Source organism: Hibiscus syriacus, unplaced genomic scaffold (genome assembly GCF_006381635.1).
Source record: "Hibiscus syriacus cultivar Baekdansim isolate YM2019G1 unplaced genomic scaffold, ASM638163v2 tig00110206_pilon, whole genome shotgun sequence".
Classification (NCBI taxonomy): Eukaryota; Viridiplantae; Streptophyta; class Magnoliopsida; order Malvales; family Malvaceae; genus Hibiscus; species Hibiscus syriacus.
The window spans coordinates 606347-632627 of record NW_024062627.1 but is presented as its reverse complement, the minus strand read 5'-3'; the positions used below and the strand labels follow the sequence as shown (position 1 = coordinate 632627).

The 26281-nt window shown below is 33.2% G+C and overlaps 2 protein-coding genes and 1 pseudogene across 3 annotated transcripts; 1 reads left to right on the top strand and 2 right to left on the bottom strand.

Annotated features, from left to right (window-relative positions):
• Positions 1–565: 565 nt before the first annotated feature.
• LOC120219388 lies at positions 566–2057 on the bottom strand (annotated as a pseudogene).
• Positions 2058–18783: 16726 nt separating this feature from the next.
• Positions 18784–20289, top strand: LOC120219384 (probable polyamine transporter At3g13620). Its single transcript, XM_039216201.1, has one exon. The coding sequence runs from the start codon at positions 18819–18821 to the stop codon at positions 20187–20189; it is 1371 nt and encodes a 456-aa protein (XP_039072132.1). The 5' UTR covers positions 18784–18818; the 3' UTR covers positions 20190–20289.
• A 430-nt stretch (positions 20290–20719) lies between these two features.
• Positions 20720–25513, bottom strand: LOC120219382 (3-ketoacyl-CoA thiolase 2, peroxisomal). Of its 2 annotated transcripts, none has more exons than XM_039216199.1 (14): positions 25309–25513; positions 25038–25114; positions 24604–24692; positions 24379–24501; positions 24187–24285; positions 24045–24112; positions 23634–23741; positions 23473–23550; positions 23222–23354; positions 23037–23133; positions 22058–22181; positions 21861–21969; positions 21001–21084; positions 20720–20916 (listed from the first exon to the last, which is right to left on the bottom strand). In XM_039216199.1, exons 1-14 carry the CDS (start codon positions 25402–25404, stop codon positions 20807–20809), a joined length of 1395 nt encoding a protein of 464 aa, XP_039072130.1. In that variant the 5' UTR covers positions 25405–25513; the 3' UTR covers positions 20720–20806. The 2 variants fall into 2 exon arrangements, with proteins under 2 accessions (XP_039072130.1, XP_039072129.1); XM_039216198.1 differs by having other exon boundaries at positions 24379–24505; positions 24608–24692.
• Positions 25514–26281: the final 768 nt, after the last annotated feature.

Here is a 26281-nt window from a genome sequence, read left to right as displayed (position 1 = left end):
AATATGACGGGAAAGTTTTCAGGTGAGGATATTTTACTGCTTTGAGTTCTCGTATATCTCGTGATATTTTGAATGTTCTTCTCGAACAAAACAACGGTTCGAAATTTTTGAAATTCCCTTCATGGAATCTCTTTTTTTATTTAAAAAAATCTCATACTTTTAGGATAAATTATAGAGGTATTCTCTCGACTATAAAATAATTTTTAGTTAGATTATTAAACTATTATAAAATAATTTGTCTGTTGAATGTAAAAAGAAAAACATTCTTTTATACTTTATCAGTAAAATTTTGTATTTTGACAATTAAACATCAAAATGTTACAATATAAATAAATGAATAAAATAAGATAATGCAAAATATTTGATGTGTTTGAATTACAATACAATTAAATAAAATAATTATCCAGTTGTAATATGAATTTTAACACGTTCATATTTCTACACTAATTTTTTAGTGTCTTTTCTAATTGTCTAAAATTATCAGATTGGTTTTATGTTTTGTTCAAGGTATTGGTTTGGTTTGCCTCTAATTCATTTTCTCTCTTTCCTGTGTACAGGTCCTGGCAACGATGAAATGGGAATTTATTATTGTCACAATACAAGTTGGTTATGAGTACCGTTGGCCTTAACCGCACCTACAGCATCAAATCTTTTACAACAACCATACAAATTCAAAGGGAATAATATATAAACCCAACAAGGCAACAAGCGAAGTGAAACCAGATAACAAGTTGACGACAACAACGGCGGCTGTGCATGGCCATGTTTAAGCAGATATGCTATGGAGCACCACCGTCTCAACTGTGAGCCCTGGTCCGAACCCAAAAGGACTCCCCACTCGAGCCCTTCACCTGTGGTCTGAACCCCCTCTTCTTTTGATTTCTTCCTCATCACATCCAGAATGAACAACACACAGGCACTCGACATGTTGCCGAAAGAATATGCCTTGTGGCTCGAAGCTTTTCGGGCTTAAGGGCTAACTTGGCTTCAACCTGGTCCAGTATTGCCGGACCACCCGGGTGAGCTATCCAGAAAAGGGAGTTCCAGTCAGTGATTCCCAATGGCTTAAATGCCTCAACTAGACTCTTCTCAATGTTCTTAGAAATAAGCCCCGGACATCTTTGAGGAGATGAAACGTAAGCCCCACTTCACGAAGGTGACCATCGATGGCGCCGACACTTTCTGGCAAGATCGTTTGAGCTGCTGAAACAAGTTCAAACAATGGCTTCTCAATTCCAACCACCGGGTCTGAACCAATTACGACAGCAGCTGCGCCATCTCCGAACAATGCTTGGCCGACAAGACTATCTAGGTGACTGTCACTAGGTCCACGAAAGGTAACGGCAGTGATTTCGGAAGAAACAACGAGGACTCGAGCACCTTAATTTGTTGTTCTCAGCCAAGTCCTTGGCCACCCGCAGGCCGCAGCACCGTGCCACCGGCGAAGCATCCCTGTTGGTACGTCATGAGACGCTTAACGGAAGGGCAGAGGCCCAAGAGCTTGGTGAGCTGGTAGTCAGCGCCAGGCATGTCGACGCCACTGGTGGTGCAAAAGACGAGGTGGGTGATCTTGGACTTGGGTTGCCCCCAGTCTTTAATGGCTCTAACGGCGGCTTCTTTGCCGAGGCACCTCAACCACCACAATGTCTTGCCTAGCATCCAGTGAAGGTGCCATGTATTCGCATATATTAGGATTCTCTTTCAGAATCTCTTCCGTGATACTTCCCGTTAAGTACATATATCGCTTCTTGATCATGGATTTTTCACCTGCGAATATATAAGAAGATTATTTTAGTTTCGATATACAAGAGACAAAGAAACTTACGCTTGAATTTCTCTTCCAGCTCAACCTTGTGCTCACCCTTTGTGATACGAAAATAATAGTCGGGATACGTGTTTTGATCGACGCAATTCGGCGGAGTCGACGTGCCGATTGCCAACACTGTGGCCGGTCCTTGTGCACGTTGTGCCTTACGGATTTCTTCAACCGTCACCATTCTTTTCTGTTGCCAACAAAAATAAATTAATGAAAAGAGAAGATGGAAGCAAAGGTGGCGTTGGTGATTGTATGTGTGGTAGATGGGAGAGTGTTGCAAAGAGCTTTGGTCATATAAATAAGATATTTAAGAGGAGGGTAGCTGAGAGCTAGCCTTTAAAACTTGCAATTACGTAAGGTTGAATGCCGATTGATCATGTGAATTTGGTGCATCTAACTGTCTCTCTCTAACCTAATCAAAACTATGGATAAAGCAACTTTTAATACATCAAGTTAGATAATCTTCTCAATTTATTCTCCAAATTTTGTTTTGTGATGGGTCAAAAGTTCAAATTTAAGAATTAATATGAATAAAAAATCAAATGTTAAGTTAAAAATTTATCAATTCAATAATTAAATATTATTTTTAAGTAGGTATCTAAATTATATAATTTTTTCTTTATATGCCTATTTTCTTTCAAAATAGGTATCTAATATTTCATTCCGTAATCATTTTTAAGTTGTCCGTTAAAAAAAAACTATTAGCATCCATTGACGATATCTTAAAACTCTTTTTTTTTCTTTTTTAACCAACTTGTCATTGTAAGCAAAATTGAAGTGTTTTTAGACTAATTTTTTAGTGTTTGATTTCATTTTCGCATAGATGAATTTTCGTAATCGAATTTCGTCATGAGCCACAAGGTAATATTACTCGTGGATTCCACCAATATTACTTAATATAATTATAAGTAAAGATGGATTGAAGGAAGACCGAAAGAATAGACTGAGAGAGTTGTTCTTTGAAAATTTTAAATTATAATATATTTTTATTGATAATATTTTTTATTTTTCTAAAATTTTATTCATTTTTTATTATAAATGCGAGAGTAAGGGACTGTTTGTTTACTTCAGAATAATTAAGCGCTGAATGATTCAAATGCTGAATGATTCAAATGCTGAATGATTCAGAGGCTCTGAATGGTTTGGCTCTGAATGTGACATGTTGTTTGATAACTGGCTCTGAATGATTCAGATTGTACTTCTGTGCTGGATCATTTATCACTGTTTTGCTTAATCAATCAGTATTGAATCATTCAGAGGTGCGAAACAAACGCGCTGAATGCTAAACGATTCAGCATTCAGCGCTTAATATTTATAAATTTTCTTTCTTTCTTTTTAGATTTTCTCGTAAATGAAAAGAACTTAGAATGGCTTAAAGCATAACATTCATTTATTATTATGTTAAACATCTCCAAGTGGGAAATTGTCAAGATATTCTTTAATCCTAAACCTACCATTAATTAACATTCTTTAAGTTTTTTCTGTTATGGATATGACTCTAACTTTTTTTCCCTGTTCATTAATTACTTTTAAGACGTGCTTTTCTATCGGCCAAAAACACTTATTCCCGGGCTTAGTGTAAAATGCATTTATATATGATTTGAAAAATATTTATTTACTTTCTTAAATTTATTTATAATGAATTTATAAATGTACACATGGCACAATTAACCATCTTCGCTATGCGTTTATAACAGTGTAAATGAATCGAGTTTGAACAAATTAAATTGTGGTCGTATTTGTTTGTTTATTTTTGAAGGTGTTGCTCGTTTAACGTTGGCGAACATGTTCATTGAGATATGATAAAATCTGGCTATTTGAGTCGTATTTTATGGATTGAGTCTCTATTTACATTACGTCGTCGAGCCAATGCTTGAAACAATATGTCATTGAACTAGTGTTTAAAAGCAATGGCAGTGCTAGTATACATTATTAAAATATGATTTTATCATATGACCATTAATTTTTAAACAGAAAAATACGAGTTTGGAACATTAATTGGATTATCATTTTGTAACTTTTAATAGTCAGTGAACTCAACAAAACAATGCTCTATAGTCGATTGACCATTATATAACTTTCAATAATCGAATGACTCACAAAAGCATTACCCATAATAAGGGGACTATTTATGTACTTTACCATTTTTTAATTATATAAAAATTAAAGTAGAATTAAGAACCAAAAAAAAAACATTATGAGTCATTTGGTTCACGGAATATAATATTACTTTTGAGAACAAAATTACCAAAATAGGATGAGTCTAGAACGCACGTCGCACACCGAAACACACCACTAATGTAACACATTGATGCACGCTACTAATTAAATTGTCCTTAATAAATAAATATAAAAAAGTATAATGATCTATTCACAATTAATCCTTTATTATTATTTAATTTAATTTTTAATATGAATATAATTAAATTATAATTTTATTAAACATTATAATTATTTTTAGAATTTTTATTTATTTAGGATTGGAACACTTAACTTATTTATATTCACAAAATCATCCCAACAACAATCATCAAAATCAATCTTAGGTGACCTTATTCATCGTCAGAAGATTGCATTCTTCAACATACACTACCGCCGTCAAGAAAAAAACTGGTCTTTCTCTTCCCCAAACTCGCCCAACTAGCAGCTGGACATGGACTAAGGTTAAGGTCGTGGCAGGGATTTCGGGGGCTCTGTACAAATTCGTATAAAGGGGCCCCTATTTTCTAGATATATTCGATTTTGGGGCAACAATAGTGGCGTTTTATTGACAAACGCCGCAATAGATCAATCTATAATGGCCTTTTATCAATAAAGCCGCAATAATAGTGGCGTTTTTGTGAAAAAACGTCGCAATAGGTCCATCTATAGTGGCGTTTATTGGTAAAACGCCACTATATTTTTTTTTGGGCCCCATTTTGGGGGGGGCCCTGCGCGGTCGCGCAGTTTGCGCCCCCCCCCCCCCCCACGGCCCTGACTAAGGTGCATGGCTCGAAAACTCTCATTTCTTGAGCCGAGATTTCATGGAAACCAGCCGGAAATCCAGTCGCAATTACGACTCAAGCAATTCAGAAGATGAAGCAGATCAGAATACGAGCTCTACACCAGTCCTTCCAACTACAATACCCAGGTCCAAGTAAACAGTAGTTTCCTTTATTCTCCTTTGTTAAACTAAACATAAATATCTTTTCCTACTACTAACAGTGCTATCATTTCATGTAATTTTTATTTATTTGATTATATGTCACAGTGCATAAAGCTTTTAACGAGAAGTGGAGAAATAAAGAAGCGGCGGAAAGCAAGGGAAAACATGAATTCATTGTTTCCCCATTATTGTGCATACCTAAATTACGTGTAAAAACATGATCCAAAAGTGCGTGATCGTTTAGCCGATGGAATTTCAAGGGTAAGATATCTGATTGAGCAAGCTGTGACAGATGTGCTCTGCATGTTTCTCAAGGCTTTGTAATATGGGATGCATATACCCAATTTGAGCAAGTTGTTTTACTAACTATTGACTAATCCGTCATCCAGGTCTGAGCATGATACTATGTTTCTCTACACTTAAATACTTTTCTCATAAAGAACATGTTTGGGTTGGACTTCTGATTATCCATTTATTGTTCAGGCTAAAGAGAAACAGGTCCAGTATATAAGGAGTATATTTCATTGGTACTTTTCTCTTAAGGAGTATGTTTCCATGAAAACACAGCTCAATAAATGAGAGTTTCCCGAGCCATACACCTTATTTTCATGTCCAGGTGGCTCGCCAAAGACGATGAACAGGCAGAGGTGTATGTTGATGAACATCATTTTTCTACGATGAATAATCGACGGCTGGTTTTGATGGTTATTGTTGGAATCATTTTACAAACTTGAACAAAATACATTTTACAAACTTAAACAAATTAAGTGTTCCAATCCTAAACAAAAAAATCTTAAAATAATTATAATTTTTAATAAAAAAATATAATTTAATTGTATTTGTATTCGTATTAAAATTTAAATTAAATAATAATAAATGATTAATTGTGGATAGATCATTATATTTTTTATATTTATTTAATAAGGACAATTTTATTAGTGGTGTGCATCGGTGTGTCACATTAGTAGTGTGTTTCGGTGTGCGACGTGCATTCTAGAATTTTCCATCATAATATTACATTACTTTACATATTACTGAGAATGTCATATTACCTTGTTTTGATTTGTTTAGTAGAATATAAGATTATAGTATTTGATTTAATGAATATAAAATAAGAAAATTTGTATATTTTATCAAATTGTCCTTTATATATATTTCTTTTTTTAATAAGTTGAATTCTCAATATTAAAGTCAAAATATTTACATGAAAGTTCATAAAAATATAATTTTATATTATTTCTAATTTATATATATTAATAAATTTTGTACTGAAATAACTTAATATCTATTATTATTATTTTTGATTTTTTTATTTCTTTGAAAATATAGAACATACTTACATAAATATAATTATGTGTTTGTTTTTAAACAGTGTAAGTATGTGTTAATTACTATAGATTTTTATTTTAATATTCATACTACATATGAGTTGTAAAACAAAATATCATATCAAATTATTTGAAAAAATTAATAGAAAATATAAAAAATTTATGAAAATTAATACTAAAAAATCAGCGTAATAAAACACATGCTAAAAATAAAACTTGAATTATGAAGATACATAATAAATAATTAAAATAAAATAAAAAGCTGATATATTTTTATTTTACTTTTTATTTTATATACACCATATTGTTTTATAATAAATATTTTAAAATCTAAAATTAGTAGAAAGGAAACAAAACAGACTTGTATTTGTGTAATTATATATATAAATGAAATGGTAATTTTAAAATAATTATATTATTTTCAGGAATATTATTATTTATGGGGAGAAAAATATCTAATATATAAGAAAAAGGAAGGAATTATATTCCTATGAAAATATCCAAAAATTAGGAAATATTTATACTCTTAAACTAAACAAAAATATATGATTTCGGGAAAAATTCCTTTTTTATAATATTTTTCTGTAAATTCATCGACTTTTATATGAATATATAATTAGGGAATTGTTGAAAAATATAGGATGTCTCAAGTACGAGAGTTTTAATATGCGGTTAAAGAAATGTGTTATCGAAAATATTATTATTTTTTAACATTTTCGGTAGAACGCCACCTAAAACATTATTTTTTTTTCTACCGAAAATGTTAATATTGGGCACTACCTAAAATGTTTAACATTTCCGGTAAAGCGCTACCTAAAACATTATTTTTTCTACCGAAAATGTTAATATTGGGTTCTACCGAAAATTAGTTAACGAAATTAATATTTTCGGTAAAAAAATAATATTTTAAATAACGTTTTACTGTTAAAAAAATATTAACATTTTCGGTAAGACATTTATTTAGCCGTATATTAAGGCTTCCGTACAACAGAACTACCCCTAATTGCTACTCCTTGTATTTTTAGGTTTTATAATTCAAATATTATCCTTTAAAACACTATCTTTATTATGATACTCATTTTTTATTATTTTTATATTAATGTTTTTTTATGTCACATGAAATAAAGATGTTTTTAAAAAATATTTTTAGTAGGACGTGTATTCTGTTAATAAGACATGAATCAATTAAAATTTTTAAAGTTGGTTTAAAATGAAAAAAAAAATGATGAATTAAAAATATAAAATATGTATAAATTTTGTCTAAGAAGAATAAACGCATGCGATGTGTATCAAAGACACATAATTGCACGAGCATAAGCCAAATGATAACAACGAGCGCGTGTATTAACCTTATGTTCAATCACTCAACATTTATATGTTTAAAAAATTATATTTAAACACTTGAAAAACTTCATATTTAAACAATGTGAGATGAACTCATTGAGTGGTCTCGATGGTTAAAGAAAATGTTATTCCTCTTGAGGAATTGAGTTCGAACAACTACGTTTGTAAGGAGTATACACGTTATTAGTAGTTAAGAAATATTATAAATATATTTTACCTTGTAATAATCTCTTCAAAATTATAATATGAGCTTTGAGAAGCTCATGTCTTGCAGGACATGCTTTCAATAGTGTTTTCCACGTAATGGGTCTTTGTCTCACGTGACAAAAAAATATTTGAATAATAAAAAATGAACGTTAGAATGAAAAATAAAATTGTGTTTTAATATACTCTGCAGTAAATTATTAAAATAATATCATTTTTTTTAAATAGCACCCAAAAAAATTAATTTCTAAAATGACATTTATTTCTGCCATATAGAACGAAAACGCACTTACATGATAAGCCTAGGATGACGTCAGCGTTTGGAGAACAACCCACAACATGCCACGTAAGCAAAGGCACTGCCACATAGGTGTGCCTTCATCCTATTCCTATATGATAGAATGGATGGTATTTTGAAAAATAAAGGCTTTTTTAGTGTTATTTTAGTAAAAGTATAGCAAATGACATGTTTAGTACCTAAAATATTAAATTTATTTCATTTTGATACCTAAATTTTATTTTATTTTCAAAACCATACATAATGTTTAGTTTATGTATTATTTTTAAATCTCATCGTTAAAAACTTAATAGTGATGTTAGCGTATAACCATAAGATAATGAATATCATCATTGAAAATATAAGAAAATGTCACGTTAGTAGTTCTATTAAATTTTTAAAAACAAAATGTTAAATTGGAAAATAAACTAAACGTTAGATATTATTTTAATAATTTAATCATACCACGTCTAATTTACTATTGATTTTTTTAAATTAATCACTGATATCTGATCTATTGATCGACTAATCTAAATTAGATACTACATAGACAAGAGTGATCATTCTAACCTAATTTACTCCATTAACAAACATCAAAGTTTGAAACTTTAAGATAATTAAACAACGTGTAACACACGACATTATAAAAAAGATATTCTTTATAAGGCTGATTTATTCTTTTTAGCCCTTTTTAAGTTGTAACAGAATAAAACTAAAAGTAATAAAGATAAAAGATATCATTTTAGATCCGATTAATATTACATTTTATATAAAAAAAAAATCAGAAAGACATGTGAATTGGTAAGGCTCCCCCTTTGGGAATGTCTCAGGAAAGGCGGGTTAATATACGGCTAATATACAGCATTACCGGATACATTAAAATGTATTTAATAAATTCGGTTTAGCGGTACCTATTATGTTGACAACTAATAATGTTTTAGGTAGAAAATATGAAAAACTATTAAAAAATTTGGTAACCGGTAAACTTTGGTTATCGGTAAGTATCTATCCTTTTTATAAAAGTGTCCATACTTTTAACATATCAAGTAAATTTTACCGGTTTTGTCATAATGAATCTGGTTTTGTCATATTTTTACCTGTTATATTGTAAATTATCTATCCTTTTTATAAAAGTGTCCATACTTATTTCACTGTGAAAATATATTTATTATTATCTTTAGTTAATATTGTTAAATTTAAAATCTAAATAATATTTTATAAAATATCAAAACAATCAAATAATTTTTTGTGTAAATGAAATTATTAAATTAATATTGTAGGTGGAAAACATGAAACACTATTAAAAAAATTGAAACATAAATTACATAACTTTCAAAAAGTATATCATTTTTATAAAAGTGTCCATACTTATTTCACTGTTGAAAACATATTTATTATTATATTTGGTTAATATTGTTAAATTTAAATTCTAAATAATATTTTATAAAATATCAAAACAATCAAATAAAATTTTGTGTAAATTAAATTATTAAATTAATATTGTAGGTGGAAAACATAAAACACTATTAAATAAATTGAAACATAAATTACATAACTTTAAAAGCAGTTTTAAATCCTAAAAAGTGTCGATACTTTTAAGAAATATATCGATCCAAAACGATATACCAGGTAAAATTATGATCAAACCGGTAACAAAATGATAAAACCGGTAAAATTAAAAGTGTCGATACGTTATAAGGATCGACACTTTGTGAATTTAAAAGAGAAGCAGTTATAGCGCCTATAATGTGTCGATACTTTAAAAACAAATATCGATCCACAACGATATAACAGGTAAAAATATGATAAAACCGGTATCAAAATGATAAAAACGGTAAAATGATACCGGATATATTGAAAGTGTCGATACTTTCGTAAGTACGTGTAATAATTATCGACACTTTCAAAGAAATAGGTAATTATCCTTTCGAAAGTATCGACACCTGACATAAAAGTATCGACACTTTTGTATTTGTATCGATTAAATATAAATAACATATCCGATGAAAATATAAGCTAAATATCCTCTGAAAATAGATAGAACGGACGAGTTTTGAAATCGAAGAGTAATTGTTGCTGCATTTCAGAAGGCGTTTCTAAAGCGAAGTTTGTTTGTTTGTTGCTGCAGTCGAATCGAAAAGTATGTTGTCGAAACCCTAATTTTTTATTATTACAGTAATCGCGATAGGGTTTTTATGTGTTGTTTGGGGTTTTGGAGTAAGGAAGCATTTGGGACCGATTGCAGGTAGAAATAGATATTCAAGGAAACGATAAATGTCGATACTTTTATTAAATATTATAGGTAGAAAATGATATTATAGGTTGTATAAATGTGCCGACACATTTTGGTGTGGCCATTCAAATTCTTTTGAAGAAAACCGTTTTACCACAAGAGTAGTTATCTATATTTGTATATTGAAAAGTGTATGTAACAAAATAATTTGATTTGCGTAAACTGATATATGAAGGAAAAATGGAGTCAATGGGTTGGAAAATTGTTGGTGGAGCAGATGACTTTGAAATTGAGGCCGAGACTCGAAAGCAACCAAAGGGTGGATATATGTACTTCTAGTAGTATCAATGTCTTTTTGTTATTATTGTTGAAATGGTAATTGGATTAAAGTATCGATAAACTTTAAATTGATTACAAATTTTAAATGTTAACAGTATGGCCGAATGCAAAAGGATGAAGGGAGATGGCACACAGAGCGGTTCGGTATGTAAAATGAAATTGACATTGAGTAGTATTAGTATTTAGTGTTAATGTATTGATTAAGAACGTTTATGTTTAATATTAGGTGAAAAAAGATGTGAGGTCCAAATGGAATTCAATGAGTGATGCTGAAAAGGAACCTTACATCACACAGTCAAGGAATGATAGTAAAGAATACAAAGAACGGAGGAAAGCACATGAAAATAAGGTATTCATTAAACTTGTAAATACGTTGATACAAATATATAAGAACTATAACATTATATATTGTTAAAAAATGTAGGAAGTGTCGACAAGGTGCAGCATTAAAAGGGTGAATTTATTAATTAAACACCTTAAGGAGAAGGGTCAGTTGAATGTGCTGGGAGAAATAGGTTTTGGATCGTTGATCGGAGTAAGGGATCGACCTATTCGGAGGGAATTGTGTCGATCCTTGATGGCACAATTTGACGTCAGTCAATGTATGGCTAAGTATGGTGATTATTCATTCCCTCTGGGGGTATCGACTGCTGCAGCCGTATTGGGGGTACAAAACAAAGGCAAAAGTGTTATAGAAGTCTGTAGGAGTAAGAACTGGAAAGCACTTGCCTCCAAATATGGTTTGAATCATAAGGTGACATATACTGAAGTTGAAGAGGATATCAAAGTGGATCTTACTTGGGGGATGAGCTGAAGGCCCGAGTTCTATTGTACCTTGTCGGTATATTTCTTTGTCCAACGGGTGATACGTCAACGAACAAGGAATATATGAAGCTCATTTGCGATGAAGGCTTGAAGGGTGAATTCAATTGGGCTGAATATATCCATTCGAGATTGATTGAATCATTATCACCTTTAAAAAGGGCAGCCAGAGATACCTCAAAGGGTGCATAGCAATCTTAGAGGTAAATGAGTTGAATCACTTTTTTGTGTTTTTATATAAAAATTCTAATTTTATTATAAATGCAGGTTGCACTGTTCGATTTTTGGTCGGGCTGTGAGGCAGTGCCGGCTTATGAAAGAACCGGAGTGGCACGCATCCGTGCATGGGGGAAGGAAGAGGTGGTTAGAGTGATGGTGAAGTTGAAGTTGGATAGAGGGAAGAAGCAAGAAATGGTAATAAATGTAATTAATAATATTAAGAATATAATCAATGTCTTAATATTGTAATTTAATTTTTGAAGGTTATTGGCAAGGATGTAGAGGAGGCAGTGGAGGCAGAGGAGAAGAAAGGAGGGATGGTTGTATTGAGGGAAGAAGTATTGGGGGATGAAGGTGAGTGGGACGACGGTGAAGCAAAACAGAGTAACTTCGACATTTTGATGTCTGAATTGGCTGATATCAAAAAAATCCAATTTGAAATCATGCAAAGACAATCAAGAGTCGAAGAGAAACTTGATCAAGTCGTAGAGAAACTCGAGAGGCATAAGGGGGTAGTGGAAGGGAAAATAGATGGAGTGGTGAAAGAAGTAGAGGTGTTGAGGGGTGAGTGGTGAAAGAAGTTTCGGTGTTAAGGGGTGATATTAAGATGGTGACGGGAGAGAAATTTGAGGGAGTGGTGAAGGAGGTTGTTGATTTGAGGAGTGAACTTACGGGGGTGAAGGGGTGGTTGATAAATACTCGGATGAAGGAGCTCAATTGAAGGGTGAAATAAAAGATATGAAGAGCTATGTAGAAAAAAAGTACGATGAACTGAAAAAATATGAAGAAGAAAAGAGGGAGGAGGAAGAAGAAGAGATGGAAGAAATGAGGAGGAAGGAGAGGCCCAATGTGCTTTATACACCGGAGAGTGTCATAGCAGCAGTTTTGGATTCGGAATGTCCTGCACCCCAGAAGAAGAAGCAGAAGGTAAGTTTAATAAAGAATACTTAATTTGATTTTTATTATGTTGTTGTGACAAAAATTTGTATGCAAATTGTAGGTTGAAAAAGCGGACATTCCAACTGGAATTGATGACATCGAAGCTGCAATTTGTGATTATTTATGGAATAGCGAGTTAGAATCGGGGTAAGTGAAATATATTGTTTTGTGAGTGATATTTAAATATTTCATGACAAGATATTAATCCTAATGATTCATACAGATATTCTGTAATATCAATGGGAAATCAATTCGCTACTGTATACGACGTTGCAACGTTGAAGCCTACAGAATGGGTTGGCGGTGTGGTAAGTAGAAAGTAGAAAATAAATAAAACTTATTGAATATGTTCTGATTGTGTAATTAATTTTGTTAGGTTATCGATTTGCTCGCCTGGACCATATGCTACGATTCTCAAAAGTCACACCGGAGGATTGGCTACCTTCCATACCTCTTAGTGGTGAGTTAAATTAATAAATATTGAAAAGTAGTGTTATAGACGGTAAATTAATAATGTTTGTTGCGTAATTACAGCAACAGGCGTTGGAAGCCAACAATAAAGAAAGTGTTGAGAATATTTCTACCTTCTGGGGTGTCATATTGGATAACTATGTGAAATTCACGGACTGTGAGAAGGTAAGACACCATACCAATTGCAAATGATGTTTTCGGATATAGAATGTTGAATTTTGTCAAATTGGGTGTGAAATTTGTTGCAGATAATGATCACAATAAACTACCATAATTCACACTGGTATCTGTTGGTGTTGGATATGGTAGATCATGTTGTAACAATATATGATAGTATGTTTACAACTGAAGCAGCTAAACAGAGAGTGAAGGATGCTAAGAGATTGGTATGTATGTATGTATGAAAGGACATTATGTAAATTATAATGCATAATTTTTTTGGTGCATAACTTCTTCTATTTTAATGCAGATTAAAATATTAGATTCTTATAATAAGAAACGCATTTGGGTTGAGTCATGTGGATCTCTAGGAAAGTATCCCTTGAAAAACTTCAAATTTGTGGAGCATAAGAAGAATAAGCAATTGAATGGGTATGAGATGTTATCACAAATAGAAAGCTTAATTTATGCAGTATTCATCATAATTGACATGTGTGGTTTTCAAATTTTGTAACAGATATGATTGCGGCATGTATGTGATGATGTGGATGGAATCGATCGGTTCTACAGGGGCAACTGGTGATTTTGTAAGTGGATAGAAAAAATTGTTTGTGGTAAAATTGTTAAAAGTCGTAGATTGAATGCTGTAGTTGACAATACTTAACGTTCTGACAATTTGAATATAGGTTGTTGGAGACTGGGATCGATCGCGAGTATTAAATGATCTCGTAAGCCACAATCAAAATTATTGTATGTATATTTTGAACATTCTTGTGTATTTAAATTTTGGTGTGATTATATTGTATGTATATTTTCATTAATTATTCCATATTTGCTTCTATGTGTACATATACATTTGAGTGAGTTTTAAGATATTAATTTAGTAATTATAGGCGTCTAATGATTAATTTTTTACGTTACGGTATATATTATTGTTAAATTAAAAATTCTTAATATTATTTTATAAAATATCAACACAATCAACTAATTTTTTGTGCAAATGAAATTATTAAATTAATATTGTAGGTGGAAAACATGAAACATACTTAAAAAATATTGAAACATAAATTACATATCTTTAAAAAAAGTTTCGATCCTTTTTATAAAAAGTATGGACACTTTCAACATATTATAATAAAATAGATAATTTTGTAATATAACCGGTATAAATATACCGGTCTTATGCGCGAATAGGTCTACAACCTATATCGACACTTTTTAATATTGTGTCGGTACTTTATGTCCATATTGGAAGAAAAATGTGTCGATACGATTTAAAAAAGTGTCGACATTTTACACATCGGAACCCATAATTATAATGTAATCGATAATTTTGTAATATAACCGGTATAAATATACCGGTCTTATGCGCGAATAGGTCTACAACCTACAACCTATATCGACACTTTTTAATATTGTGTCGGTACTTTATGTCCATATTGGAAGAAAAATGTGTCGATACAATTTAAAAAAGTGTCGACATTTTACACATCGGAACCCATAATTATAATGTAATAGATAATTTTGTAATATAACCGGTATAAATATACCGGTCTTATGCGCGAATAGGTCTACAACCTATATCGACACTTTTTAATATTGTGTCGGTACTTTATGTCCATATTGGAAGAAAATTGTGTCGATATAATTTAAAAAAGTGTCGACATTTTACACATCGGAACCCATAATTATAATGTAATAGATAATTTTGTAATATAACCGGTATAAATATACCGGTTTTATGAGCGAATAGGTCTACAACCTATATCGACACTTTTTAATATTGTGTCGGTACTTTATGTCCATACCATTTAAAAAAGTGTCGGTAATTTGAAGTAACAAGGTTTTTCTTCCTTCATTCAAAATATTTATATGTACATACAATAGGAGTGATGTTGATACTTACGATATATTATATGGAGATCGTTGTCATTCCATTCCGTCTTCGAAAAAATCAGTTGATGTAGGCTGTGTGCTTGTACTCAAACTAAGCTTGACTTGAGGACATGTTAGTTTGTTATGCCCCTCACCGTTGCAGTACCCACATCGCCTAATTTGCTTCTCGACCTTGTTCTTCGGCACTTCTTTTCGCTTGCGTTGTTTTCGTTGAGGGTCACGAACATTGTTTACTACAATGCTCTGGTTGACTGAATGATTCAAACCAAACGAGTTTTCTAATTCTTCTATTAGTTTTTTCATCTCATCTCTTGCGGTTTTGAAAGACTCGTCTGTCTTTGATGCAATGTAGCATAACCTACTTGACGTTGAACGTAGAGCAGCGAACCTTGCCATTTGCATCACTTCTGGAGACACATTCAAATCAACATAGCTGGGTGCAGAAGCCTTCGCATCATTAGTCCACCTACTTTGAATCAAAGTCCCGGGCAAATATGTGTAGTCCAATTGCTTCAAAATGTGAAGTTGATGGCGACACGGAAGTCCAACGGTCTCGAATTTTTTGCAGGAGCAAATTAGAGTTTTCGTACGAGAATCAAAACTAATTTCAAATTTCCTATTTTTTTCTGCGTACTTTGACAAAATATAATGTTGACATTCATCTGATAAGGACTTAATCTCTGCCTCAATCCGGTACAATGTCTCCCGTGTAAGTTCATCTTGGAACACACGAAAAGATTCGCGGGTAAAAATCGCAGCGGCATGGCTTTCAAGGTCGACCAGTTTTGTGATCTGGAAGGGCTTCGTATGGGAACTTAAGTAATCCGCTTTCAACTCGTTCATACGCATTCTACTAATTCCATCTTCAATTGCACGAACAACATCTAAATATGTCTTCTTGTGTTTCAGTGCAATAGCTAGTGAAGCATTCATAGACTCGCACCTTTGTGTTGAGCGAATATTGGCAAAGAAATGACCGGTTAGATATGCTTGTGCCCATAAGTGTCGTGTATTTCCCTTCTCAATCACCCATGGATGCTTTTGGACGTTGAATTCTGAAACAATCGAACGCCATTGAATATCAAATTCCTTGGTTGTCCACCAGGAAGCCATGCATTTTGAGAATGCTGCTGTAAACTTTGGGTCACCAATGTTAGCTTGTGCATTGCGAGAAATATGCCAAGAACATAATCTGTGCTTAGCATAAGGGATAACAGATTTGATAGCCCTCTGCATTGCCCTATCCCCATCGGTTACAACAGAAATAGGTGATTTATTCATCATGGCTTCTAAAAAATTCTGTAGCACCCACTCGAAAGATTGAGACGTTTCGTCAGCGATTATGGCAGTGGCAAACACAATTGTGTTATGGTGATGATTGACACCAACAATAGGCATAATTGGTCGACCATACAAATTATCTTTGTACGTTGTGTCGAACGCAATTACATCACCGAAGCATGTGTAATCCGATCTCGATGTAGAATCCGACCAAATAAGATTATACAATGCCCCCGATTCGTCTACCGAGTATGTCATAAAAAACCCGGGATCATCATGTTTCTTATAATCAAAGTAGGCAATAAGCGCATTCACATCCCCATCGACGATTTCCTTTGCTTTACCTCTTTGAAGTGCATTGTAGAGGTCTTTATGTGTAAATCCAACATTATGATAGCCCCTGCCTGCTGCGTTAAATAGTTCATTACTTGTGACGTGCCAACACCGACCTCTTTCAATGTTGTTGCCTCATCGATATCAGCCTTACTTACAGCTCGATTAGAACGCATAAATGGTGTCATAGCAGATGTGCACAATGCATGATTATGTTTCTGATCAGACTTACTTATAACCCACTGATCGTTTGTATTTGTTGCTGTAACTACGACTCTAGCCTTACATCCTGTTCTTGTGACTGGCGTATGAGCACGTTGACGATCAACAGTATTGACTTTTGATACTCGAAACCCTTCTTTGGAACAACAAAATTCTTGTGTCTTCACATTCCCTTCCACGTCAAGCCGTGTTGTTCCCTTACGTGCACTAAACCCATGTTCCCGTGCGAATCCCTTGTAAAAGTGCCAAGCTTGATCACGTGAACAGAAGAGCTGACCAACCAATCTGTCAGATTCATCAACATTATGTACTTCATGGCATTCCTCGGTTGGCTTAACATTGTCTACATCAGTATTATCCATGGCAAAAATTTTGTTGTGCAAGTTCAGTGCTCCAGGAGTTGATGGATATGTAAACGAAGGTTCATTTTGAACATGTTTCTGTAGTTAAAGGGTGGGTACAACATTAAATTCGCAGTACATATTTAGGTATGTACAATAACTACAAGTATTATCATTTTAAATTCGCAGTACACTGTTAAAAAATTGAAACATAAATTACATAAGTTTTAAAAAAGTATCGATCCTTTTTATAAAAAGTATGGACACTTTCAATATAATAGGTAAACATATGATGTAATAGGTAGCCCTTATATAATGTAATAGGTATCGTTTATAATGTAATAGGTAATGGTTATATTGTAAAGTGTCTATCCTTTTTATAAAAGTGTCCATACTTTTTTCACTGTGGAAAACATTAATTTAAGGTTATCTTTGAGTGAGTTTTAAGATATTAATTTAGTAATTATAGGCGTCTAATGATTTATTTTTTACGTTACGGTATATATTATTATTAAATTAAAAATTCTAAATAATATTTTATAAAATATCAAAACAATCAAATAATTTTTTGTGCAAATGAAATTATTAAATCAATATTGTAGGTGGAAAACATGAAACACTGTTAAAAAAATTGAAACATAAATTACATAAGTTTTAAAAAAAGTATCGATCCTTTTTATAAAAAGTATGGACACTTTCAATATAATAGGTAAACATATGATGTAATAGGTAGCCCTTATATAATGTAATAGGTATCGTTTATATAATGTAATAGGTAATGGTTATTGTAAAGTGTCTATCCTTTTATAAAAGTGTCCATACTTTTTTCACTGTGAAAAACATTAATTTAAGGTTATCTTTTGAGTGAGTTTTAAGATATTAATTTAGTAATTATAGGCGTCTAATGATTTATTTTTTTCGTTACGGTATATATTATTATTAAATTAAAAATTCTAAATAATATTTTATAAAATATCAAAACAATCAAATAATTTTTTGTGCAAATGAAATTATTAAATCAATATTGTAGGTGGAAAACATGAAACACTGTTAAAGTATCGATCCTTTTTATAAAAAGTATGGACACTTTCAATATAATATAATGTAATAGGTAAATTTGCAATGCTATCGGTATAAATATACTGGTTTACTTATAAAATAGGTAAATATAAGCGCTACCTATTAAATTATATAAGCGCTACCTAGTATGTTATTGTACTTTATAATATTTCCGGTTAAATAATATAACATAACCGGTCTAAATTTTAACCGGTCACTTGTTTAACCGGTCACGCCGTATATTAACCGTTTTTTAGGCGCCGCACCGCAGAACGACCCCCTCCTTTTTGACTACGTTTGTTAAAAAATATCAGCAACTCTTAAAGCTCGTCTGACTTCTCACAATTATTACTAAACAACTCATCCAAGCCACCCTTGTTTTCTGATCCAATGTCCATGGACGTTGAACAAAACCTTGACCACCAATCTCCCCCCAAAACACCCAAAAAACTTACTCTTATCCCTCTAATCTTCCTCATCTATTTCGAAGTTGCCGGCGGTCCCTATGGAGAAGAACCCGCCGTCCAGGCTGCCGGACCCCTTATCGCTCTTCTCGGATTCCTCCTCTTCCCTTTTATCTGGAGCGTCCCCGAAGCTCTCATCACGGCAGAGCTCTCTACTGCTTTTCCCGGTAACGGAGGCTTCGTTATTTGGGCCGAACGTGCCTTCGGTCCATTCGTCGGGTCCCTTATGGGATCCTGGAAGTTCTTGAGTGGTGTCATTAACATCGCCGCTTTCCCGGTTCTCTGCGTCGACTACCTGGAGAAGATCATTCATCCTTTGGAGTCAGGCTGGCCTCGCCAGATCTCTATTTTGATGTCGACGGTGATTTTATCTTTTGTGAATTATACCGGATTAGCCATCGTCGGTTGGGGTGCTGTTTTGCTAGGCCTTGTTTCCCTTTCGCCTTTCGTTATCATGTCGCTCGTAGCAATCCCCAAGATCCAACCCCATAGATGGATCAGTCTAGGTCAGAGAAGTGTTAAAAGAGATTGGAATCTCTTCTTCAACACCCTTTTCTGGAATTTAAACTTCTGGGACAACGTCAGTACTCTCGCCGGCGAAGTAGATAACCCCCAGAAAACGTTCCCTCGAGCTCTTCTAGTGGCAGTGGTTTTCACTTGCTTAGCCTACCTCGTACCACTCTTCGCTGTTATCGGTGCCGTTTCCGTCGATCAAAACGAATGGGGGTCCGGGTTTCATGCAGACGCGGCGGAGATGATCGCAGGCAAGTGGCTAAAAGTCTGGATCGAAGTGGGAGCTGTTTTATCGGCAATCGGTTTATTCGAAGCTCAACTAAGTGCTTGTGCTTATCAACTGGAGGGAATGGCGGATTTATCAATTCTGCCCAAGTTTTTCAGCAGCAGATCCAAATGGTTCAACACACCTTGGGTGGGGATACTGATCTCCACTTTGATCACAATCGGAATGTCGTACATGAATTTCACCGATATCATATCGTCGGCGAATTTCCTGTACAGTTTGGGAATGCTGCTGGAATTTGCATCTTTTGTTTGGTTGAGGAGAAAGTTGCCTGCAATAAAGAGACCTTACAGGGTTCCTCTAAGGATTCCAGGGCTGGTTTTAATGTGCTTAATACCATCAGCATTCCTTGTGGTTATCATGGTTATTGCCACTAAAATAGTGTTTTTGATTAGTGGAGTCATGACTGTGGGCGCCATTGGATGGTACTTTCTAATGAACTTTTGCAGGGAAAAGAAGCTGCTAGAGTACAGCGTTGTGGAAGATGGGGAAAGATGATGATGGAGTTTGAAGTTGGATGTTGTGTCTTGTAACTTCTCTTATTCATATCCTTTTGTAACCCATCAAAACACCATCAATGGTATTTAATCTTCTGCTACGTGTGTGTTCATTATATCACGAGTAAGTTTGGGAATGCAATTATATATTAACTCTGCAGTTGTATGTCTCTTCTCAATATTCTAGATAGATATTTCTTTATTATTACCAGACTATTCAAATGAAAATTAAGTTCCTTTGATTATCAATTATAATACTTAAATTTATCTTATCGTTAAATACGTAACTTATATTAACTCTTTTAAGTTATAATCGAATTATTTATTTTATAATTATGATAATCCACTCAAATGTAATTAACTCTTTAAGTGATAACTCAATTCTGATGTTATGATCAACTGATGATCAAATTTAACAATAAAATTGTACTCTCTTCGGTATTCAACACTACTACTAGCATTTTCAAGAACAAATAGTCTAGCAAATTGATCCGAGTAATTCATGAAAATATATAGAGCAGCAAATTAAAATTCTCAAGAGGAAGTGGATATAGCGGCGCTTATTACACTCTTTTATTCAAAGTTCGCACCACAATTTAGAATGAATGTCACACCAATCTAACGGGCATCCTTGGATAAGAGGTTGTTACTATCAATTTTCCGAGCATTGCAAAGCTCATCCGTTCTATCACCTCTCTCGAAAACAGCTGCTGCCCCCATCCCAGTGCCTGGCATTTCAGTGGTAAAAATTTATGCTCAACATTCAACCAGAGATATTTCAGCAGGGGAAAGTGATAAGGAAAGAATGGTACCTATGCACATTGAGATCACGCCAAAGCGGCAGTCTTTGCCACGCCGCTTCATTTCGTGCAAAAGTGTAGCAACACAACGAGCACCTTCAACAAAAGCACAAAAGTTTACATACAGTGACATTGGAAAAATTAACCAACACACATGGAATGGGAAAAGAAACACAAATACAAGAATATGTCAAAATATACACAAAACAAACCAGTAACATAATAACATATGTATAAATATAAAATATCTTGAATATAATTATGACACAAAAAACACAGCCCACGACACAACTAAATTAATTGTTAGTCTATTACATTTGCATGCTGATCTTACTTTACTGCCGATGGACAAAGATCAATGTTATCAAAGGCACAACATGCATTCCAAACACAAGATCCATACAAAAAGCAGTCCCGACCGAAGATACTATATGCGTTTCCACGTGTTTCTGTTTATAGGCACAAAATACATAATTGCGGAAAAAAAACTTAAAGAGTGATCTTATATTACCGTACAAAACATGTAAAAATTTTCTTATTGAATACACAAATATTGGGAATTAAAACTCTAACATATTCCTTTTTAATTAATAAAGCATAAATGTCGAGGGTGCAGGATCCACTCTAACACACTATACCCCTTTACTGCAAATGCAAGGCCGGAAATTATTTGTCGTTTGACATCTAGTAGAAGTACATGATGGAAAAAGTTAAAAATAAAAGAAAATACATATTAATCAGGTATCGCCTTTGCTTAAGCACATTCTCTAAGTGCACACTTTACTCGAAAGATATAATCTTTAGTGGATTACCTTCAGAAACTATAGCAGATAATGACAATAATAAGGAAAAAGATTATCGTGTTAAAATACCTGTTGCACCCAATGGATGCCCAATTGCCATTGCACCTCCATTAACATTAATCTTTAGCGGATCTAGTTCCAGCTTCTTGCGGCAGTATACAAACTGAGATGCAAATGCCTGCAACACATGAATAAATTAGAGGCTTCCGTGTATAATATTCTTTTTAACTAATGAATTTGCAACTATGTGAAAAACTATAGTGTACCTCATTTATCTCAAAAAGATCAATATCATCAAGTTCGAGACCAGCAGCTTTAACTGCTGCTGGAATTGCCACAGCTGGGCCAACACCCATGATAGCCGGATCCACACCAACCGCAGAAAAAGTCCTGCATGAGAAACAATTGCTTATTAAATTAATAGAAAATATCATGTTTCTCATTAGTTCAGGGAATGAGTTGTTGACAATAGAACAAATAACCCTAAATGATTTTTTCTCATTAAAACTTAAAGAAAGCTATAAGGTAAAGTATACGGTCAGGAAAAAGAGAGTTTCTAAGACACACAGCAACCTACAACTATTCATTTTCTTGAAATCTCCAAGTCCAACACAAATAAGGACATGCGTATGGGAACATGACTCGCCAAGACCTTTCAGATACATGAAAGAACTTCAAAAATTGAGCATCTTGTATTCGAGACAATCATATCCAACACTCAGGCCCCGAGTCCGAGTCATAGAAGGCAACTGCCACACACAGCTGCATCTTCTAGGACCAGTCACGCATGTTTTACTAGCAAATGTTACTCAAACTCTTCATTTTTCATAAAGTACCTGTGTCATGCTGTGTCTGATACTTGTATATGAGAATAAATCCCTAAGGATCCTCAAAAATATATAGGAAAACTGGGGAAAATCTAGCCATACCCGTGTCGGATACATACCCATGTCCAACACTGACACCTGAGTCCAAGTATCATGGGCTGGTAACAAGTGAATGTAAACACTAATATGCTATTTAGGAACCACATAAAGCAAGAAATCAAAGCTTAGAATATAGCCTTCACTACGGAATATATTCAAAACAATAAGATTGTGGTAGGCACTACAAAAGTCCAAAGGACAGCAGATGTAGCAGAGCAGAGAGTTCTGACTTTATACTGGCTATACGAACATCATGAGGTCACTGTTCAAAATTCATCTATAAGATATATATCAGGACATAAAACCAGCCATTACACACCTGAATACACCAAGAATTGGCAGCCCTTTCTGCATGGCAACACTTCTTTTCATGAGCAAAACAGCCCCAGCACCGTCACTCACTTGACTAGAATTTCCTACAATACAAACAAAATTCAAACAAATAAGATAAAACCATCAGAGCAGAAAAGAATTCCAGTGAGAAAATGGCACATTAGTCAATACCAGCAGTGGTGCTCCCATCTTTCTTGAATACAGGCTTTAGTTTTGCCAGATCTGACACTGAAGTGTTATGTCGGATACCATCATCAACAGAGATTGTGACAGGTTTCTCGTCCCCAGTCTTTGGATCAACAATCTTCATACAAGAAATGTTACAATCCAAACATGAGAATACTGACACAAAGATTTACATAAGAGTATGAAACATAGATTGAATTTACAAGGTGGAAAAAAATGGAAAAAGATGTAACTACCTTGGTTTTCACAGGGATTATTTCATCTTTAAATTTACCAGAAGCTGTAGCAGCTGCTGCTTTCCTGTGTGATTCAGCCTAACAACCAGCATCAAAGAAATTAAATTTATATAGATAACTTGCAACACCATATGATACAACACAGCAATCATTCAACTTACAGCAGCCTGATCTTGCTCCTGCCTTGTCACACCAAAGCGATGAGCAACATTCTCCGATGTAACACCCATTGGAAGGAGACAATTCTGAGCTTGCTCCATCTGCTTCGCCTGCACAAAATCAGCAAAAGATCATACCAGGAATTAAAATCCCAGTATTCATAAGATATTGGTGAATGAGAATTTGTTGCTCTGGCTCTCGACTTTTCCAAAAGTATCCATATCTCACACTCGTGATCAAGGCTAGATACATATGAGGATATGATCCACCAAATACCCTCCAAATATATGAAAAACTTGCAAAAAATTGAACGTACCAGGCATACAATATATATCCATATTTGACAAACCAAGTTTTAGTAACATAGGAATGATAAATAGATGTAAGCACACAAAAAGAGAGAGAGAGAGTACCCTTGGGTTAACTGATCCTTCCCAAGCCATTGGATTAGAGGTCATGGATTCCAACCCAGCCCCAATGCCTACATTAATTACAAGTGGTGAGTAATAAATATAGTGCAAACATTGTATAAAGAGAGAAAGGAATATCTCCTACCAATGTCATAAAACCCTGCTTTTATTGCAGCGGCTACATCAGCAACCGCCTGAAGCCCAGATGAGCATTGCCTGTTCACAGTTCTAACAGGCACAGTTTCTGTATCACCAAAAATGTGCTACAATCAACCAACAAAACACTAAAATAAACACGAACCAGTAACAACACATAATTAACAATATCTATGTATACCAGGGAAGCCGGCATAGAAAGCAGCCATCCTGCACTCACTGGCCCGTTGAGATCCTGGTGCCAAGACTGTTCCAACAACAATATCCCCAACTTCACTCGGATTCAAGTTTGTTTTCTCTATCACTGCCTGATCTCAACATACCCATAACAACAAAATAAAAGGATATAAATCACTTGAAAAATTAAAAAACAAGAAAAACCATTTAAAAGAACAGAAAAAGATACAAACCCTTAAAACAGGTGCAAGTAAATCATCAGGATAAGTATCTTTGAAACCACCTCGCTTTGATTTGCAGAGGGCAGTCCTATAAGCTCTGTAAAATTAAGACACCCATTAAACAAAAAATAAAAATAAAATCTTATGTTAAGTTGGAAATCATGTATTTGAAAATTTGGATTTAAGTTTAGTTTACTACTTGTGAATATGATATATATAAAATACAAAAATCAGTAAACTTTACCATGATTATATATTTGAAAGCTATAAAAATGGGAATTTCACAATTAGTTATAGCAACAACCATGAATGTTATACTTATATACTACTTTATCACACAACTTAGTATTCCTGAAATCCAAATTCACAAACACAACCTCAGTTATTTTATAACAAAAAATTGCAATAACTATAGATCAATAAATTCAAACTAGTTACTTACGCTACTATAACCACGTCATCTCCAAATAAATTAGTTCGTTGATAAGAAGCGCTATCTCCAGCCAAACAAACCGATGCCTGAAGATTTTTTTTCAAACATTAATTTATTAAATAAAAGAAGAGGTAATGTATGACAGAGAACATTAAATAATCAAATTAAAGTCCTAAATAAAAATATTGGCTCAATACTTAAACTGGATCGAAGATAGGAAATCAAGCTCCAATGAAACGGTAAAAAAGATAATCCAGAGAATGAAAAAAATAGAGCATACAGATAGAGCAGGGTTGTAATTCTGTTCGGACGAAGAAGTAAGTGAAGGATTGAGGTGTTGCAACAAAATTTGCTGTCGATTGATCGCCTTATCCATTGTTTCTATCTAAAACAAAAGGGGAAGAGAAAGAGGAAGATCAGAGAGAGACGAGGCTTCTGTTCGGCGTTCGAGGTAAGAAAGCGAAATCGTGATGAGATTTCAGTTTTGCGTAAGATATTTATAAGAGGAAACAAAGGAAAATAATAAACAAATAAATATATATTTTATTTGTCTTTAGCCTTATCTTGCTAATCTTCGTCTCGATTCAACGCGTAAAAATGTATATATTTAAAATTGTTTAATAAATCAATATACAGGCAAATTACAAGTTTTGGTGAAATATAATTAAAGTGTTATCCTTTTACACAGTTAATGCATACATATCATTGTTATAATATATTTCATGTAAATTAATTAAAATTAAGTATAATTTTTCATACATTATTTAAAAACAAACATAACAAGATTTAATATAATTCATTTAAAATTTTAATAAAATATTTTTATTTATTGTTTAATAACTTGTCACCATTTTTATGAATGTTGTCGATTTATCTCTTGTTGTTGTTAAAGAGTTTTTTTATGTTGGTATTTCCTTCAATATATGAGTTATTATTGTGTTTGGATTGTCTTGTTTAAATATAATTTTTCTTGATTTATCGATTTTAAAGTGTGTTTTGAACGTCAATTTAATAAAATAATTAATTTTTAAATAATTTGTGATTATTATAAAATAGTATTTTTAAAAAACAAAATCTTAACTATTGACAACATGCATTATAAATATAATTATTTAAATTTAAGAGTTCTAAAAAAATATTTCCTTAAATTATTGTAATCTTTTAATAAATTTAATAAAATAATTGATTTTAAAATGTACAAAGGATACAAATAATATTTTAATTATATGATTTTGTTTAGAAGATTTTGACAT

Coding starts and splice junctions, on each gene's coding strand:
- LOC120219384 (XM_039216201.1), top strand. CDS start 18,819: ATGTCCATGGACGTTGAACAAAACCTTGACCACCAATCTCCCCCCAAA.
- LOC120219382 (XM_039216199.1), bottom strand. CDS start 25,404: ATGGATAAGGCGATCAATCGACAGCAAATTTTGTTGCAACACCTCAAT. Junction 23,742..24,044: donor AAGGATCAGTTAACCCAAGG/GTACTCTCTCTC, acceptor GATTTTGTGCAG/GCGAAGCAGATGGAGCAAGC. Junction 23,134..23,221: donor AGATGGGAGCACCACTGCTG/GTATTGACTAAT, acceptor TTTGTATTGTAG/GAAATTCTAGTCAAGTGAGT.